The sequence below is a fragment of the Platichthys flesus genome, chromosome 12, assembly GCF_949316205.1.
Source record: "Platichthys flesus chromosome 12, fPlaFle2.1, whole genome shotgun sequence".
Lineage (NCBI taxonomy): Eukaryota > Metazoa > Chordata > Actinopteri > Pleuronectiformes > Pleuronectidae > Platichthys > Platichthys flesus.
In genome coordinates this window covers 6158427-6175634 of record NC_084956.1, presented here as the reverse complement: position 1 = coordinate 6175634, position 17208 = coordinate 6158427, and the positions used below count along the sequence as shown (strand labels likewise).

At 42.3% G+C, this 17208-nt stretch overlaps 1 protein-coding gene across 1 annotated transcript; it reads right to left on the bottom strand.

Moving 5' to 3' along the window:
• Positions 1–488: 488 nt before the first annotated feature.
• On the bottom strand, positions 489–15057 carry wapla (WAPL cohesin release factor a). The gene is made up of 20 exons (XM_062401033.1): positions 14799–15057; positions 13803–14216; positions 12948–13638; positions 11799–12106; positions 11542–11663; positions 9827–9922; positions 9362–9523; positions 8592–8728; positions 7602–7713; positions 7171–7401; positions 6910–7021; positions 6649–6746; positions 6253–6329; positions 5598–5773; positions 4819–4934; positions 4464–4694; positions 3866–4076; positions 3561–3649; positions 3359–3454; positions 489–2438 (listed from the first exon to the last, which is right to left on the bottom strand). The coding sequence occupies exons 2-20, from the start codon at positions 14188–14190 to the stop codon at positions 2373–2375; spliced, it is 3519 nt and encodes a 1172-aa protein (XP_062257017.1). The 5' UTR covers positions 14191–14216; positions 14799–15057; the 3' UTR covers positions 489–2372.
• Positions 15058–17208: the final 2151 nt, after the last annotated feature.

Sequence of the window (17208 nt, the reverse complement as noted above, 5' to 3'; positions counted from 1 at the left end):
AAGGCCTGCATCCCCCCCCCCCCCACACACCTGGTGTCACTCTACACAACCGCCGCCTGCGTAGAAGCCTGGGTTGCATGAGAGTATTACACCACATTCCCCATTCCCTTCCTTCCCCCCCCCTAGCTATTTGTTAGTCTGACTCTGGGATGGCGGACGCAACAAGAATCTTTTGTTTCCATTACGCATCAGTCGGTCAAGCTGAGTAGCCGTGTCAAACAAAGTGTCACTGCTGAGTGCCGTTAAATACACCGGCCACGCTTTGGACTCTCACCTCAGCCAGTGTGTCAGGGATCAAAACTGTGCACGTACACACACACACACAGCTAGAATAGAAAGTTAAGCATTCAGCTCCTGCTACGCGCACGAATACCAAAAGTATAATGAACACCACTTGGGCTTGGTAGTGTTCACCTCCCACAGCTCTGGAAATGAAAGAACATTCCTGGTGCGCCAGACAGTTCAAGGAAGAAAACACAGGGAGTATATTGAAAGTAGCAACTTCTTTTTCATTTTGAGATACAACTATTTACATTTAACCAAAGACAAAGGTCCTTGAAACAGTACAAACTCTTTTTTTTTTGTCTCATCCTGCAATTTTTTGTTTTTCCAAATGACAACTCAGAAATATTGTATAAAATAAAAATATCAGCTCCAGGGAAAAAAGTAGTCTAAGCATTTTTAAATGTCCATTAACCGCTATGTACAGTCGTATTTACATTCAGACCAGAATTTGCAAAGTAATAAACACGGCTGTGTTCACTGTAGCCCTACAAACCAGAGGAACCTAATCTGCGCACACAGGTATGGCTGTCATTCAAATCAGTGATCGTACATGTGAGCAGTACAAGACGGAGGCTTTTCAGAAGGGTTCGGCTGCATCACCACAGGGAACATGACAACACATGAGAATAAATAAGTGGGAGCTTAATGTGTGTCGTCTTAATGCAGACACATGATGATACAATGAGATTAAAGAACATCAAGCTACATGTGGCTGGACAGAAAAATAAAACCATCACATAAGGAAACACCCCCCCTCCCCACAATGATGTACATGAATTTTCCAATTTCAATAAAGCAAAACGATTTAGTTGAAATTTCATGTTTCGGATAAATCCGTTTTTCTTTCCAACCACTGAGCTGAGTCACATTGGGTAAAATTATAATAAAAAGGTGTGAAAGTTTAGACATGAATGGCATTTCACACGGTGGATTTCAATTTACAGGAGTAGGAGAAAGCTTTAAATTAAATACGTTTAGAAAACATTAACTTCATTCAAAAGGAAGCACAACCTTCAATTTCATCAGAGAATTCATCCTGTCTGTTATACTCGTGAGGTTAAAAACATCTTGTTGAATTAATTTAAATTCAAATGGTCTAAACAGGAATGGTAAAAAAAAAAAAAAAAAAATTCATAAGGGTGTAATTTCTAGACGCCATTATCGCTGAAAAAAAGAACCTCCTATCCGAGCTGACACCTCACGGCAGATCTGATTTCTTTAAAAAATGATTCATAATTTGGGTGAAAGAAATAATATGCCCTTAAGGGAAAAAAGAAAAACATCTAAAAACACATCAGCGAACACCAATCAGATTTGCTAACTCACACAGTTTACAAAGTTAATGGGCACAATGAGAAGATAAAAAAAACTAAACAAATCAAAGCTTAAAAATATTCTTTCCCTTCAACATTCAAACCAACTGCAAACACGTAGGTTAAAATGGATGTATGCATTCGGAACCATTCCCCACAGGTTAACAAATGGAGACGTCGTCCTAACATCCATGAAAATGATTGTTTTTCATGCTAATCAATGATTTCACCCTTGGCTTCAACATGGATAAGCAGAGATTAAAATGTAATGATCCATAAAATTTGATTCAGAGGTTCAAACTCCTGCTAAGCGACTGAGAATTGAGACTTGAACGTCGGAGGGGACGTTTCGAGACGCCGACTGCTCCGAGTTCTTCTTGACGTCTGACATTCCACGGAGTATTCAGAAGCCTGGTTCCCAGTTACCTGAGGGCGAGTCCTGAACCTTTTCAAGTTGATCTGACTCTAACGGCGGCGTGAGTGGAGCGGAACGGAAGGAATCTGCGTGACCGACTGTCGGCTACGCAGGGCTTTGGTTCAGAGAGGAAGAGAAACTTTCGTGTGTGTGTGATGAGAATGCACGGCAGAGTGCGCCGTAAGCGGTGAGAATTCAGTGTGATCACGACACTGGCAGATCAGGTGAAGTCTTGGAAATGCTGCGGAGACTCCAATGACCTGTTGTTCTCCTGTCAGGCGGGCGGGGGGAGGGTAACAGGACAGCCTGGGATCCCTCTGATGTGCAGTCGCAGAGTGAGTCCGCTGACTGGCTGTCTGTTAACAGTTCTCCAGGTAGTCAATGACCCGCGAGATGGACTTCTGTCCCGTGGAGCCTATTTCACACTGTGTGCAAAATAAGAAAAGTGTGAGGGGGACAACATGTGAAACTCGGAGAAAAGAAATCCATGGTTCACGTCTTCCTTTCTGACAGAATGAGACTGAGGCTAAATGCGCACATCTGTAACTGTTCAGTTTCATGTTAGTGCTTGAAATATTTTGTAATTATCCTCCACATTACTACTTGTTGTGAACAGTTATGCAGCTTGGGTGCACACGAATCCCATTGAATGGATTTAATGATGACATTTTGTATTATAATGGCGGCGTATTACTGCCACGGCCTTGAATAAAAAGCAAAGTGCCAGTTGAGTGCAAGTGATTTCTGAGCAGCTCGGACATTTTAGATGGAAAAGATCGAGAGAGCTTTTAAATATACGTTGGTCACATCTATCGGCTCCAAAACCAATTCAGACCTTATGCATTTTCAAACTCTTTGTTAACGAGATCAACAGAAATAAAAGCTTTCCTTTTTATCTGTATTCTAGTATTTTCTCAGGAAGGAGGTCCATAGTGCAAAAGCTGCAATTATTTAAAGTTAAGAGGGGATTGCAGAATTGGGCAGAAACACAGGTCATCAAAAGTGTTTATTTGATCCCAGTCACACCACAGCACAAGAAATGGGCTCAATGGGCCCAATTAAATGGCTTTTGGTAACTTCAATAAAAATGTGCCTGGAGCTTAGGATTGCATCAACAACTCAAGGCGTTTACAAAAAAATACCTCCCAGAGAGGAAGTATTTTTATCACCTGAAATGTATAGCTCATCTTTTTTCGAGGATTGATCTGATGATTGCTTGCTGCTCAACCATCTCCTGCTCAGTTTCTACACGCTCGCAGACCCTAACACTATAATTAATCTCAACAGTGTCGACATCATTGTGCATCATTGATGACACAAAGCATCTCTTGACAACCATACTCACAGTGAGGTTCATGAAACTCAAGAATTTCTTCAGCATTTCTGTCATTATGGAGAAATCCCCTTTAGGTAGATGCTTTCTCACAGTAGTCACGTTTACCTGGGAGGGACAGAGAGGTGGGTGGAATGATCATATGAATATTTTCGAGTAGGAAACAATCTCCAGTCGTATCATGTATGTTTGCGATCCTGTCTGATTTACTCACCTGGCTGCCCTGGCACAGACAGCCCAGCAGCAGAGCGGTGTAGGAGGCAGCGATGCTGTCCTCCATATGCTTGCCTGCATGCTGCAGAGCTACAACAAAAACAAACGAGAAAGAAACAGCTTCACTATTACAGACACACACACTGCTGTTTTGGAGAGGAGGGTTTCAGACTCATAGCAGGAGCCGCTGAATAGAAACAAACATTGTCTGGAAACATCCTGTGAGGAGTTTATATTTCTCCCTTATCAGGATTCAGTGTGTTAAGAAGTGAGAGGTCTCAGGCATGAGACATCTTCAACACACACCTTTATTTAGGTCCAACTCTTCATCCTCCTCCTCTTTCTTCTCGGGTTCGCTGTCGTTGGCCTCGTTGGTCTCGGACGCCACCCACTGGATCTCTCCCGACGTCTCCTGCCACTCTCCGCTTTTGTCCAGTGCTGGCTTGGGTGCCTCACAGATCAAGTCGTCAGTCTTGGATTCGGCCAGGATGGCGGCGCGCTCTCTCTCCAGGAAGTGCTAGCAATTAGAGAAATAAACAAATGTCAACTCCAAACAAACATTGAGGGATCGTCTGCACTGAGAAATGAATCTTCTCAGATCAAATCATTTGATGAATCTTCTCAGATTCATTTGAATCTGAGAAGATAGCATCCTTCAGTATATCATCCTTCACATGAATCACTTTGACAGAAAAGTGCCTGAACTATCTCCCTGACAAAAGCAGGTGAAACACCAGTTTACACACTACACTGATTTTCATCAGGGCTGTTCATCACTTGATGTTGCTGCTCACAGTCTTACTTCAAAAGAAATCATGAAAATCTCTCCTGGAGAGAGCCAGGACAAAAAACGATCACAATGACTGCTGTGATACTTATTGAAGAGTCCTGACAAAAAACCTACTTTCACTAGAGCAGCTAGAGCACCAGAGGGGCTGGGCTCTTCAGCCTCGGCTGCCTGAGACTCAGCTGTGCTCGGCGGCGTTGACTCTGCTGCTGTGTCTGATTGCGTTGAGTCAGCAGGTAGCATCAGGCTGTCCTCCAAACAGGTGTCGTCCACGATGTACTCCATGTCCACCAGGCCGTGGCGGTTTCTGGAGCTGTACTCCACAAGGTTTATAAGTAGACCCAGTCCCTGGTGAAGAAAACAGAATACACAAATAAGACATATGCAGGTACAAACTAACTCAAAGCTTATACAGGTTAGCACAGCATCGATAATAATGCAGCGTTGTTATGTACTAAAAAGTTGAACTAACCAGTACTCGTATATCAAAGCGCTGCTCCTGGGGGATGTAACGTGGGACTCGGACAACGCAATTCAGAGCAGTTACAAGGAGTAGCTCCTGCTCACCTGTTTTAGTGCTGCCCCACTCTGAAAACAAGAATAACATCATTAATAACTACTGCAGATATTAACCATCATTATCCCCTGTGAGGCCCCTGAATATTAAATTGCATGGCAAACTAGAGGTAAAGCAACTAGGTTTGAGTGATATAGTTAAAGGCTCCATGATTAAATAACATTAATAAGACTTTAGATGTTGTCATACTATGAAAATGTATGCAGTCAAAGAAACTATAGGGCCCGCAGGTAACCAGTCCATGTGGAGCGCAAAAGAGGAAGAACATATTGACTGTAATGCATCGGCCATCTGCTGTTTAATTTATCTGTATTCATTTGATAATAGCTGTTAATAGAGATTAACCAAAAGCTCTTCTGGACCAAAAACACCTACACAAAGAGTTGGTTTGTGTTTTGTGTGGACAAACGTTCAACTCGTTTAAACTCAGACTGTAAACAGTCTCTGCAAATGGAAGACAGTCTTGGCCTGAATGTCCACCGTCTACACTGGAAGCCCCAGAATATTTGCTATTGTCCCCAGAGGCTAATTCTTTGCCAGGCAACAGCTGATAGGCTCCATCATTGCTGAATTATTTACTGGTTGTTACACTCCAGGAATTTCAGGCATAAACTAGCACAGACAAAGGCAAATATGAGCAAGTGGAAACACTGTAAGGTTGTAAATGAGAATACCATTGTCATGGGTGAGGTTGAGCAGCACTCCTATGATAGCTCTCATACAGTCCTCCACCGCCTTGCCGACGTTACTGAAGCTGCAGTGAGGCAGCGTTGCACCCGACGATGACAGGGAGCTGTTGTTCAATGCCCGGCTGTAGCGCTGGATCATATCCTCACAGTACCGCAGAGCTCTAAAAAGGCAATACAAAATTGTTGAGAGGAATTAAACAAGCAGAAATGACAAATGTTTCCAAGAAAACAAGCACAAGGGTTAAGGAGGGGGAGGTTCTGTCGGCTTTTCAACCCGACTACTGCAATATTAATCCAAGTTTAATCAGTGGTTAAAAATAAGATCTAATTTTACCTATAATGCCCATTAAGACTACTTGGAAATCGTTATGGGCTCCAACAGTAACAATTACTTAATAATTAATTTCATTTTCTTTCACCTACAGTCTATGCTACACTAATTACTCCTTTGCTTCATAAGGTGTTATGTTTTATTTAACAGGTCTCAGTTATAGCAACAGCTCCATAAGGACACAGTGGAATATGGCGGGTAGAATAGTGAAACAAAAAGCACAAAGGTAGCCCGACTGAACTGAAATAGAAAGTGCCTCATTATATGTCCAGTCAATAACAGCCCCGAGCTGTATCTAGTAGTGCTCACCTGGCAGAGGAGACAATGAGCTGCGATTCTTTGTAGGCAATCAAGTAACCCTGGTTTTCTGGGTTCTGAACTGTCACCTGTCGGCAGAGGACGAAAGAGAAATATAATCAATACCGGAGAAAGAATATTGACATGTTTGAAAACAGGTCAAGAATACAAAAGTGAGGGGTGACACTCGCGTGTTTGCCTCAGACTTTTGATCGATGACATTTTAAGTGAGATCCAGTTGATAAAAGACAATCAGCTTTTTAAACAGCCTTTTATCAGTGAAAAATAAAAGCTACCAGCCAATTCAAGGCTCTCAGTGCTAAATTACCCATGTCCTCGAGTCTCACTCTTATAAGACTTTGGAGCAATGGAGAACCCAGTTTGACAGATTAAACCAGCAGTACTTACACTTTCAAGCACTCTCAGACACCTCTCAGCACCCCACAAAGACGCCACGAGGTTCTCCTTGTCGTCCTCTTGGCTCAGGTTCTGCACGCACTCTTTAACTGCAGCACCACAACACAACAACACACACGACTATTACACATGCTGGCAGCCACTTCAAAGTCAACAGCTTTGACACTCAACCTTGGAAAACACATTTGCACATACACACTGGTATAGAGGAAAAGGCCACATTAACATTGCATCTCACACACACACACGTACCTTTGTCTACAATATGATCCAAACCTCCCAGCAGCCGCAGCTCTTCTTTGAACCAATCCCCAGCTCTCTTCGAGGTTAGAGAGAGCAGCGTCTCCATGGCAAGGTGGCCAGTCTACGAAAGAACAACATTGCATTACACTTACTGTATCTTTGCAACTACCTCTTTATTTGGAATTATACTTTTGGACAAAATCAGAGAAAGTGAATAGCTTACAACCCAGAGGTTAAGCTTTTTCTTATGAGCTACTAAGGACAACAAACCGTTATGTTTTCAAGGTCAAGATGCTTATTGTGCACAGTCTCGCACAACTTCCTGATCTTCTCCTTGACCTTGGCGACCTCCTTCTCTGTGAGCTGATCCTGGTGGCCTGAGAAGTCGTGGTCCATCTCCAGCAGCTTGATCATGAGCTCCAGACACGCCCTGTCCAGATCCATGTTAAGACGATCCCGACTCAGAATATACATCAGGGAAGCTGTGCACAGAGCGAGATTCTGGTGGAACAACAGAGACAGACTTTAACAAAGTGGTGCAGCACATACTGAGGTCAGACAAAGTGTCTATCACACGGTAAAAACATAAGAGCGGTAATTATTAAAAACCTTAAAAAAAACATAACAGAAACAGTGCTGATGTATTTCAGAGAGACTTAGTTTAACTGGAAAATCAGGTCACAGAAAAGAGTTTTACTGACCGGGTGTTGTGGTGAATCACTGATCATATTGAAAACCGTTGCCACTTTTCCTCTGGCTCGCAGGTGCATCCTGAAACCGGGCAGGGCACACCTCGTGGCCAGGCTGATTACACTGCAGCAGGGACAGAGAGGGAGGAATAAATGAAGGATTGTACATCTGGTGGGTGAAATATTTTTCAGTCTAAAAACGATGAGGAATGATGGAATCATGTGGAGCAGCCCACTTTTAAATCCCCATCACTATTTCCGATTCCTGTCATCAACGTGGGCCGTTGTGTATTTCTACCCTGTCAAAACTGTTCACCCTGTTCTCTCTTCACAGCTAAAGCCTGAAAAACATTCCAAGGAAGGCTGGACTCCCTGCAGCGTTTTCTGAAGCCAAGGTTGTCTCTCGTGAGCAGATTCAATTTCAACAATACAAATTCTACAGAACAACAAATTTTATCCTGGCATATTACCTCAACTTTATCAACAATTCAACAGAGAAGAATAAGGCAAAAATATAGGTATTTATTCAGTGCATTATTTTGTTTACTTTATATATCATTTAATTCATTTTTCGTGTTATTTTGAGATAATAAAAATCAAAACACGAACTACACCACAAGAGAATTCTTTATCATAATCTGTTTCTGTCAATGTTATACTGCATCTGAATTCTGGAAAGAATCTGGTTATTCATTACTTTGTATTGCTGCCTCCTGTCGCTGATAGCATGGTAATCATTCCGTTAACGTTAATTAGGGACAGTTGCACAAACATTTTAAAACTCTGATCAACTGTTCCTCCAATTGGTTTATAAATAGTTGTATCTTAAACAACTGTTAGGAGAAAAACTCTAGTATTTATTCAATTTGATGAGATATTTCTTACTAGTAGAAATCAGTATCAACAACGTACCACTGGAGGAAAAAAATGTCAGACACTTATGGCATCTGAGTGCCCCGATGTGAAAATGCCACAAAGAAAGTAGCAGAAATGTTGACTGACCTAAGGCATCTTGTGTTGAGGGGCTGAATGCTCTTCAGTCCTGTCTCCAGGTACTCAAAGTCATCTGTGAACTCTTGGTTCTCTCCGAACTCCACCACATCGTTGAAGTGCTTCACGTGCTGCACCACCGTGTACAGCTGATGGAGGAGGAATGGAGTTAATTACAGTTAATTGGGAAGTAGTGCATTTCTTTGGAGATATAATCAACACACAAACAAACATACATTACCCCACTGAGAGAAATCCTATTGTTAAATTCCTCTCTACTGGTTCCATTAGCAACAAGAGCTGACTGTGCTAATACCCATGATCAATCTGCTCAGCATGGGGAGTTGGGGCCTGATCAGCAGTAGACTCAGTGTGTTTACCAATAGCAACAGTCATGCTGTGTGTGTGCTCAGCATGACACAGGAGGGAGGACCTCATCTTAAGACACCCCTAGTGTTTGGTGACAGCTTAGCTGAAGCCATTTTACCTCTCGGGGATCTACGGCAAACAGATTGATCTGCGGCTGATGAGCCCATCTGTAAATTACCCTAGCTGTAGGGGAGTTTAAATTAACAGCAACAGTTTTCACTGCCACCTCCAGCCCACACTGGGGTTCAAATAAATGCATTAAAATATTAAAGCAGCTTGTGTAAATCATAAATATGCAGCTTAATTCTTTGCATTATGCAAACAAATGAGGTGAACACAAATAACAACTTAACCACAAAAGATGTTCCTCCGCATAGGAAATCTAAATATACCACAATGTTCCCAACACTCACCTCCTTGTGCTCCTTCCTGCATTTGAGCGCCGTGACAATATCCTGGTTGAGTCGTGTGGGCAGGGTCTCTGACTTAATGACTTTGGGCGGAGGTGGAGGGGCTTTGAATAGGCCGTCATCTTTATTGGAGTTGCTGTCTTTGCTGCTGCTTGATAAAATGGCCTAAGTAGGAAAAGAGGCGGAGAAATAGAGCTCATACCAAAGCCACAAAATCTGTTTAATGACATGTCTGGAAGATTTACTTCAGCTGAACACTCTGTTAAGCACCCAAGTCCTTGATACGTGTTGTTAACAGACGTCAGATGCGTTCGTCTAAAGTTAACAACATTTAAATCGTAGTTGCCAGACTGTGATTAAGTTATCTCTAACAACTATAATTTCATTAAATGACATCAATATATATATATATATATATATATATTGTGTTTATATTACATTAACACCACAAAGCAAATAATATCTTACTGGAGCAGTTTGAGCTCGAGAGAGTGGAGGCACTGGAATCTCCTCAGGTTCCGGTTGGTTCCAGTGGCGAGCGTTGTACACGGCCTTAGCAGGTGACTGAGACAAAAATTGAAAAGATTAGTTAAATGCTCGACATATTTGTTTCATGCACATTCAAGTAGTGTACTTATGTTTAAACATAATTATGGTAAGACTCTTCTGACACCTAAGGCTAAAGCACCAATAGGATAAAAGGGTCTCTGGGTGAAATCACCACTTTTTAACTGCATCATCACAGATCCAATACAATTTGGAGCACTGATTTGAACATTTGGGAAACTTATGTAACATAAATTCCATGTCTATAAGATGGTAATTAATGCCGATATCAGCTACCATGGTTTTAACTTAATTGGGGGGGGACCCTGTGACCTCACATCCTATTAAATAAGTTTTACGTAGCTCAATAATTCTTAAGAGAATACTATCCTCAATATAAAAATGACAGTATAATGAATTATATCAGTTTAATTTGAATTGTGTAAAAAAAAATATGAATCTTCATTTCCCAAAAGTTTGCTTATAATTAAGCAAAATAAACCTCCAGAAAGTTTGGGCTTTGGTTTTGTGTTGTTGCTGAGATATGAAACTAGTAGATGCAGTGACTGTTCTATATTTTGCTCCTCGCTTGAAAGAATAATGATACTTTTGTTGTCTTAAGATTTTAGTCTTTTGACACCTTAAAAAATAAAAAGACTTAAGTGACAAGTCCATATTAATCTCTATGAATCATTCTGGCAACCCTAACCGAAGTTATTGTTGTGAATTAGTGCAACTGAACAGATAAATATTGCATAGTACACTCATGATGATAGACTAAGACAACAGCAGCCCAAGTGTGAAGCAGAACAGTCCCCAAGCACACAAAACATTTCCTGAAAACGACACATTGTGCAACTCAATTATATATCACAAAGACAATGTTTGGAGTTTGGTTGATGACAGAAGCACTAAACACACAGGATTAGGAAGACAGTTCACAAATAACCCAAAGCCACAACAAAACATGATTCAGACAAACAGAGCAAATGTAGGCATTACATAATGTAGCACAAATCAAAGCAGAGTTATTCTGGTAAATATTGGACTGAACAAGCTATAATGTTCAGATCCCCCTCAATAATAAGACCATACATTGCATGATACTGAACACACATTCACCCCTTTCATGTGAGGCTGCTGTCACAGATTAATCCCTTGGCATCAGTGTTCAGAGACCCAAGTATGCAACAGTGGTTTTAGTATGCATTACTGCTGACGCAGAGTTGGATTACACTAAATGACATCCAAATAAATGTAGGTTTCAATTCAGCTGTTCTAGCCTACTTCTCTGCTCTCTCCCATTATCTCTATTTTTAGACAAGCTGGGTACTCTGTTACGTAATTATCATTTAACCATCAATAATAGACGCAGAGTTCAATCCTGGTCGGAAGGAGGGTCGTGAAGGCAGGTTAGATAACACACCTTGACCCAGTTATATTGATCAGAGACTGCTGTTAAACCTGAGTTAATTTCAATAGGTTAAGAGATTCATGCCTGCTCAGTCTGAGGGAGCAATTGCAAAAAATCTAATTGGCAATTATTCCTCAAAGGAATTGGTGCATAACAAAGGGCAAAAATTACTTTTGACTGAAAGCAGGCAGACCATCAGAAAGTTTCTAGCAAGCTCATATACCTTTTTGGGTCCACTGAAGATTTTTTTGAATCCAGCATCCTTGGATTTGTCACCCTGCTTCCCCGAGCGTCCTTTCTGCCCCTCAGGTCCTCCAGAACTGGATTCATCATATTCCAAATTATCTGTTGGGAGAAACCAAATGGGTTATCTGGGTAATCTCAAATCTCCAAGTAGAAGAAAAAAAACTTGTACTATAAATCTCAATCACAGCATCGCCAATTCTGATTTAAAAACTCCTTTGACATAGGCCTGCCCACCTGTGTTGCTGCTGGCCTGGCTGTCCTGAGAGTCACTGGTATGAGGGCTGTCCACACTGGAGCATAGAGCGGCCAGGGCTGCAGCCGCCTTCTTGGCTTTCTTCTCTTTTGCCTGAGAGCTCTCGTCATCACTGTCACTCTCACTCAGGTCATCGAAGCCGAAGTATTTGATCTTGTAGTTACTCTTGCCTGCCATGGCGGCATCAGAGCCGTCCTCACCCTCTGGGTCCTCTTTGTCCTCAAAGCCAAAGAACTCTAGCTTGGACTCAGCCTTGGTCTTCCTCGTCTTTGTCTGAGTGGGTCGGAACCTGTGTAGATACAGTGAGGGTTGGTATTGAAAATACGTCTCTACTGCTTAAATTGTCTCACTGGTGGGTGTAGCGGTTCATTTAATTCCTAATGCATGGTGCTGGAAACTGAATACTTTATTCATGCAAAATCTTGAATGATCCAAAAGGACATCACATTTCAGTAAGCTTGAAAAAAAAAAATCAACGATATCATGGAATGTCAGAGAATGAATGTGATGGTATTAATGCTGTTTGTCCCCCATTATCCAGGAGTTTCCCTGAGTTTTCAGAGCGTTTGGGGTCTTTGTTTCAACCACCAAGGTTCTAGGAGTGTGAATCTATAACCGTTTAATTGTAAAATAAAATATATCTAAATATTGTTTTTAGAACACCAACTGTAACCCACTATAAAAACTAAATATTATATTGGAAAAAAATGTCAATACAATAATTGATGCCACATTTTTTATATTCCTGACCTCAAATTAACTTTAAAGATGATGTAGACAGACATTAGTCAGTGTCAGTGCTGTCATGAATGTTAACATACAGACAGCTTCTGTCAAAGCAAGAACAAAGCCTCTTTGCTCTGCTGTGTGTGTGAAACGTTTCGAGCTGGACCCCACCCTCTGTAAAAAAAAAAGAGAGGATTGGATAGGAGAGGTCAGGCGGCTAAGAAGCTGTCAACACCTAGGCTGAAGAGGCACCTCCCTGTGTTATAACTGAAAAGAAAACCCTGCTATCAACCATTCCCACGAATTCAAAGAAAAACAGCAAACTATGTATGAAGGGTTTTGAATGCAACTTTGTGATGTCCAATATGCAGTCGGTTGAGACACGAAGAAATGCAAAAGATAACCTGATAGTTTTTGGTGGTGGAGCTTCAGACTTCTTCTTCATCTGGCCCACGTCTTCAGCAGGTGCAGCTGGAGTGACCAATTCATCGCCACCTCGCTCAATTGAGTCCTGGATGGTGACGTTGCACACGGATAGACAGGAAGGGTGCAGAACTGTATAATCCCGTACCCTCCCACCGCCTCTGCCTGGAGGCTTGGCTGCTGGTTTAGTACCACTAGCAGTACTACTTGCACCAGCAGGAAGGACACTGTTGGGTTTGACTTGGGCACTCGCAGTTTCACTGGGCTTATCGTTGTTTTCAGCAGGTTCAGAGGCTGTTTTGTTTAGCTTGTTAGGCCGCTGGTATTTCTTGGGGTTAGAGGCCCTAAGGGTGAAAGGGGATGGGGGGATGTTGTCCACAGGTTGTGGTGGAGGCTGTATGGGTGGTTCCGGCTCAGCACTTCTCATATCTTCTGATGGCAGCTCATCATAGGGGGAAGACATTTGAAAGTCTCTGCCACCACTGGACTGTTTAAGGTAGGTGCCTACATTGGGAGAGGAAGAGATGGGCCTCTGGGATGCTGAGAATTTCTGATCAGAAGGGACTGCGTTTGAAAAAGAGGCTGCACATGCAAGTTTCTGGTTGCTCTCTGGTGTGCTTTTAAACCGGGACTGGGCATTTTTCACAGCCTTTACTTCAAGCGTTTGCTTGCCTATGAAAGAAGAAGACATTTACAGATGGTTACATAAAAAAACTGACATCGCAACTAAATGGGAGGCAGAAACTGCAATGAATGATGAAAAAAACGATATGCAACAAACAGAGCAGACTTTTAAGTGTGAATACATTTGCTGGGTTGACACATTGATTACATACTTGTGAACGAGGCTGCTGAGCTTGCAGAGCCCTGTGCAGAAGTCACAACAGCAGCCGCCCCACTGCCCTGCACTGCAGTCGTCTTGGACACATCCCCTTCGTTGACTTTCACCTGGGGCTGGCTCTGAGAGGTCACAGTCTTGGACTCATCATCGCTGTCAAACCCGAATGGGTCGTCTTCACTGTCACTGTCTTCAACCCGGGGTCTCTTAAGAAGCTCTGAGGCGTCCGATTTTAACAGAGGCCTTTTGGCTCCCAGCTTAGCCTTGTAGGTGGTGTCTCCCCATTTGGTGGTCAGAGTGGACCTCTTATTGGAGAAGACCTCTTCAAATTTAGAATTGGCCTCTCCTCCCTTGCGGTTGTATGTTTTACCGAATCTGGATGTCATGTTGGATAGTTTATGTTACATATTCCCTGTAAAAGAATGCAGAAACATCAACAAATAGCTCAGCCAGTGTATGTAAATGTGTGTGACAGTTGATTTAATAAAAATGTTGATATACATACAGCGTCACGTTTGAGCCACGTTTTAAAACGAGTGTTTTCATAATGGCAAAATGAGGCTACTTAACGTGACGTTAGCTTCCGAGTCAACTCCTGTTTAGCATGGTTAGCTCAAGCAGCGTAGCTTTGCAGATAAGGAATGATTCGTCGTATCTGCGCAACATAACAGGAAGCTAGGGCCACTTAGATTAACTTTAATAAAGTTAAACCTGTTTAATTACGCGACTAATACCCTGGCGTGGGGGGGAGCTAAGCTCAGCTGCGTGTGTAAACTCTTCCCCAGGCCTGCTGCAAGCTTGTAAAGTTACCATAAACTTAGCCGTTAGCTTCAACACGGCTAACTTACTATGCTAACGCTAGCCCCGCAAAGCTGTGAAATCTCGGTAAAACCCAGCCTTTTGGAAATGCGGTGTTAAAGTGCAGGTGAATTTATAGGGTTATTGTCTGTTATTGTCGGGGCGCGTGAAAGATGCAGAAGCACACAACTCGTACCTTTAAACTCCGGTGACAGGCGAACAGTCCGCTTGTTTGTTAGCCAGCCGGCTAGGCCCGCCGCACGAATCAAGCGGGTAAAGTCCGTGAAACGCTGTGGAAACAACCCAAAGAAACACGCCCGTGGACCAGATATATCCCCCCGGCGACGTGTGTCACCAAAGAAACGCAGACGGCACCTAGCAGTGGCCACTAAAGTCCAAACACAGCGGATAATCCGGACGTTTTGCGTTTTGTAGTGCAGCCGTCGGCCATTAAAATATCCCTCCCTCCTCGCTCCCTGGTAAGACCCCTGTGTAGTGCGAGTGAGGCGACCAATCAGCGGCGGAGATAGTTTCCTCTGCGCTGAAACGCCGTCAGCAACCGCTTCTCTGATTGGTTGAAGGCTGAAGCCATAATAAACGACAGGGGGCACTGGAGGATCACGTTAATATTTATCTCAGTTTTACGTTCGAATAACTTTAACAACACATGTGACAAACATGTCATGGCTTCTGCTTTAAAAAATATGACTTGCATGATTACATTTTTTGTATTATAGTAATAGTTTAAAAGTAAAACAATCTAATGCACTTCAGAGGTGTGGCCTGCCTGTTGCCTGGGCATCTCTCACTGTTTGCTGAAAATAAACCAAACAATTAAAAATACAAAAGAAATGTGGAGATAATCAGTTGATCCAGGAGTAGAATAGAAAATCAGCTCAACATTGATCAACAACAAAAAGCTGATTAACACAGTGACAGAGAGAGGTCAACGCACTGCAAATACAGAAAACACATGCAAAAAGAAAAAACACGTGCGAATTAAGAAAACAACTTCACTGACACATGCCCTGCAAAAATTCAGTTTCCAGGGGGCCCAAAAAAGGCTGCAGTTCAATGCTTTGTGAAGTTCCATCATCACTGACGTGTAGCAGACTTCAGTAATTTTCCAAATGGTGTCAAATGAATGAATGTTGTGTTATAAACATCCCAAATCTGCAGGGCAAATTGCTCCCAACTGTATCAACATTGAAATTACCATTACTCGACCTTACGGACATCACAGCATCTCCGCCACACAGCGTGTACGTCTTCATAAAGACGGGGGCGCTGGGACACTTGTGTGAAAATGGCTCGTCTCAATTCAGAAACAGAAGAGTAGTACTTTCCCTTGGGAGCCATTTGAAATGTTTTCGATGTATTTTGAATTTTTCTTCCCCCATATCACAAAAGAAAATAGAATAACTCCCACTGTATTTATCCATTTCAAGGGGTCAGAGTTATGTCACCCACATCTGTTCTCTAAAGCGCTGGAATATCATGATATCAAAGAGGAATATTATTATTTCAGATGGGAAACATCAAAATTAACAAATTGAACCGGAGGCTTGCTCAGTCTCTCAGATCGTATGGTCATGACGCAACACTTGGACAAAGATGAAATATGAAACTGATATTCAGATAATGTAAGTCAGACATAGAGCTACAGATGTCTAGCACCTGCGTGCATTCAGCCCAGCAGAGACGTCACCCTGTGTCATGGCTCCGAGGGGGATGAGGTAATGTGGCCATGCCCTGCAGTGACTGATGGTTTGGAGCTCAGGTGCTGGCCGTCGAGCAGCCATGACTTCATTGACAGGCAAACTTCACAGCTAAGTCTACATGCTACAAATGTATACAGTCATTGCTCTGAGTGTTTTGCACCCTGGGGATGAATGACTCAACATTCGCTGTCATTGCCAAGTGAACTAAAGAAATAGAATTTAAACTCGGTGCATAACATCTGTCTGAAATATTTGCAAAACAGCTGCATGGGTAAATTAAGGCAAGAGACTGCAATACTGATACAGCACCATTAGGTGGCAGAAACACTTCCAGTCAAATGTCTGCCTCAGTGTGCTTTTTTTTTTTTTAATAATGCACCTTTGCCCTTTGACCGCAAATATGTGAATATATCAACTTAGTGTCCTGTTTGAGATTATATTTCAAAGATGTAAAATTATTTTTAAATGTCGTGTGGATCCTTAAAATAATATTTGATTTTGATGCATGTCTATCGGCTGCCAAACATCATGGGAAAGCATTTCTCTGTAATACAGCTTCCATGTGGTGTATGGGAATGGAAAAAAGGGAGGGAGAAGGATGAATATACACTGGTTATTAGAGCTCTGGTCTGCAAATCAGATGTAAAAACTGCAAAGCCACACTGATGAATGAGAACATATGTCCCTTTGTCTTTTAAACATATAATGAGACTCTCTTGAAGTTCAGTTTAACCTCTGTGCAGACAGACCATTCCTTTGGGTCGGTTCCAATAAAGAAAACTCAAGCTTCTGCACAGTTTTTCCATCGCAGATATCTCCGATAATGTTTTTTCACTCAGGGATTGTCCTGTGTGTCTTGAAGCTGTTTGTACTATGTGGTAGTTT

Coding starts and splice junctions, on each gene's coding strand:
- wapla (XM_062401033.1), bottom strand. CDS start 14,190: ATGACATCCAGATTCGGTAAAACATACAACCGCAAGGGAGGAGAGGCC. Junction 6,330..6,648: donor GTCTGAGAGTGCTTGAAAGT/GTAAGTACTGCT, acceptor CTCTGCCGACAG/GTGACAGTTCAGAACCCAGA. Junction 3,455..3,560: donor GTCTGTGCCAGGGCAGCCAG/GTGAGTAAATCA, acceptor TGTCCCTCCCAG/GTAAACGTGACTACTGTGAG.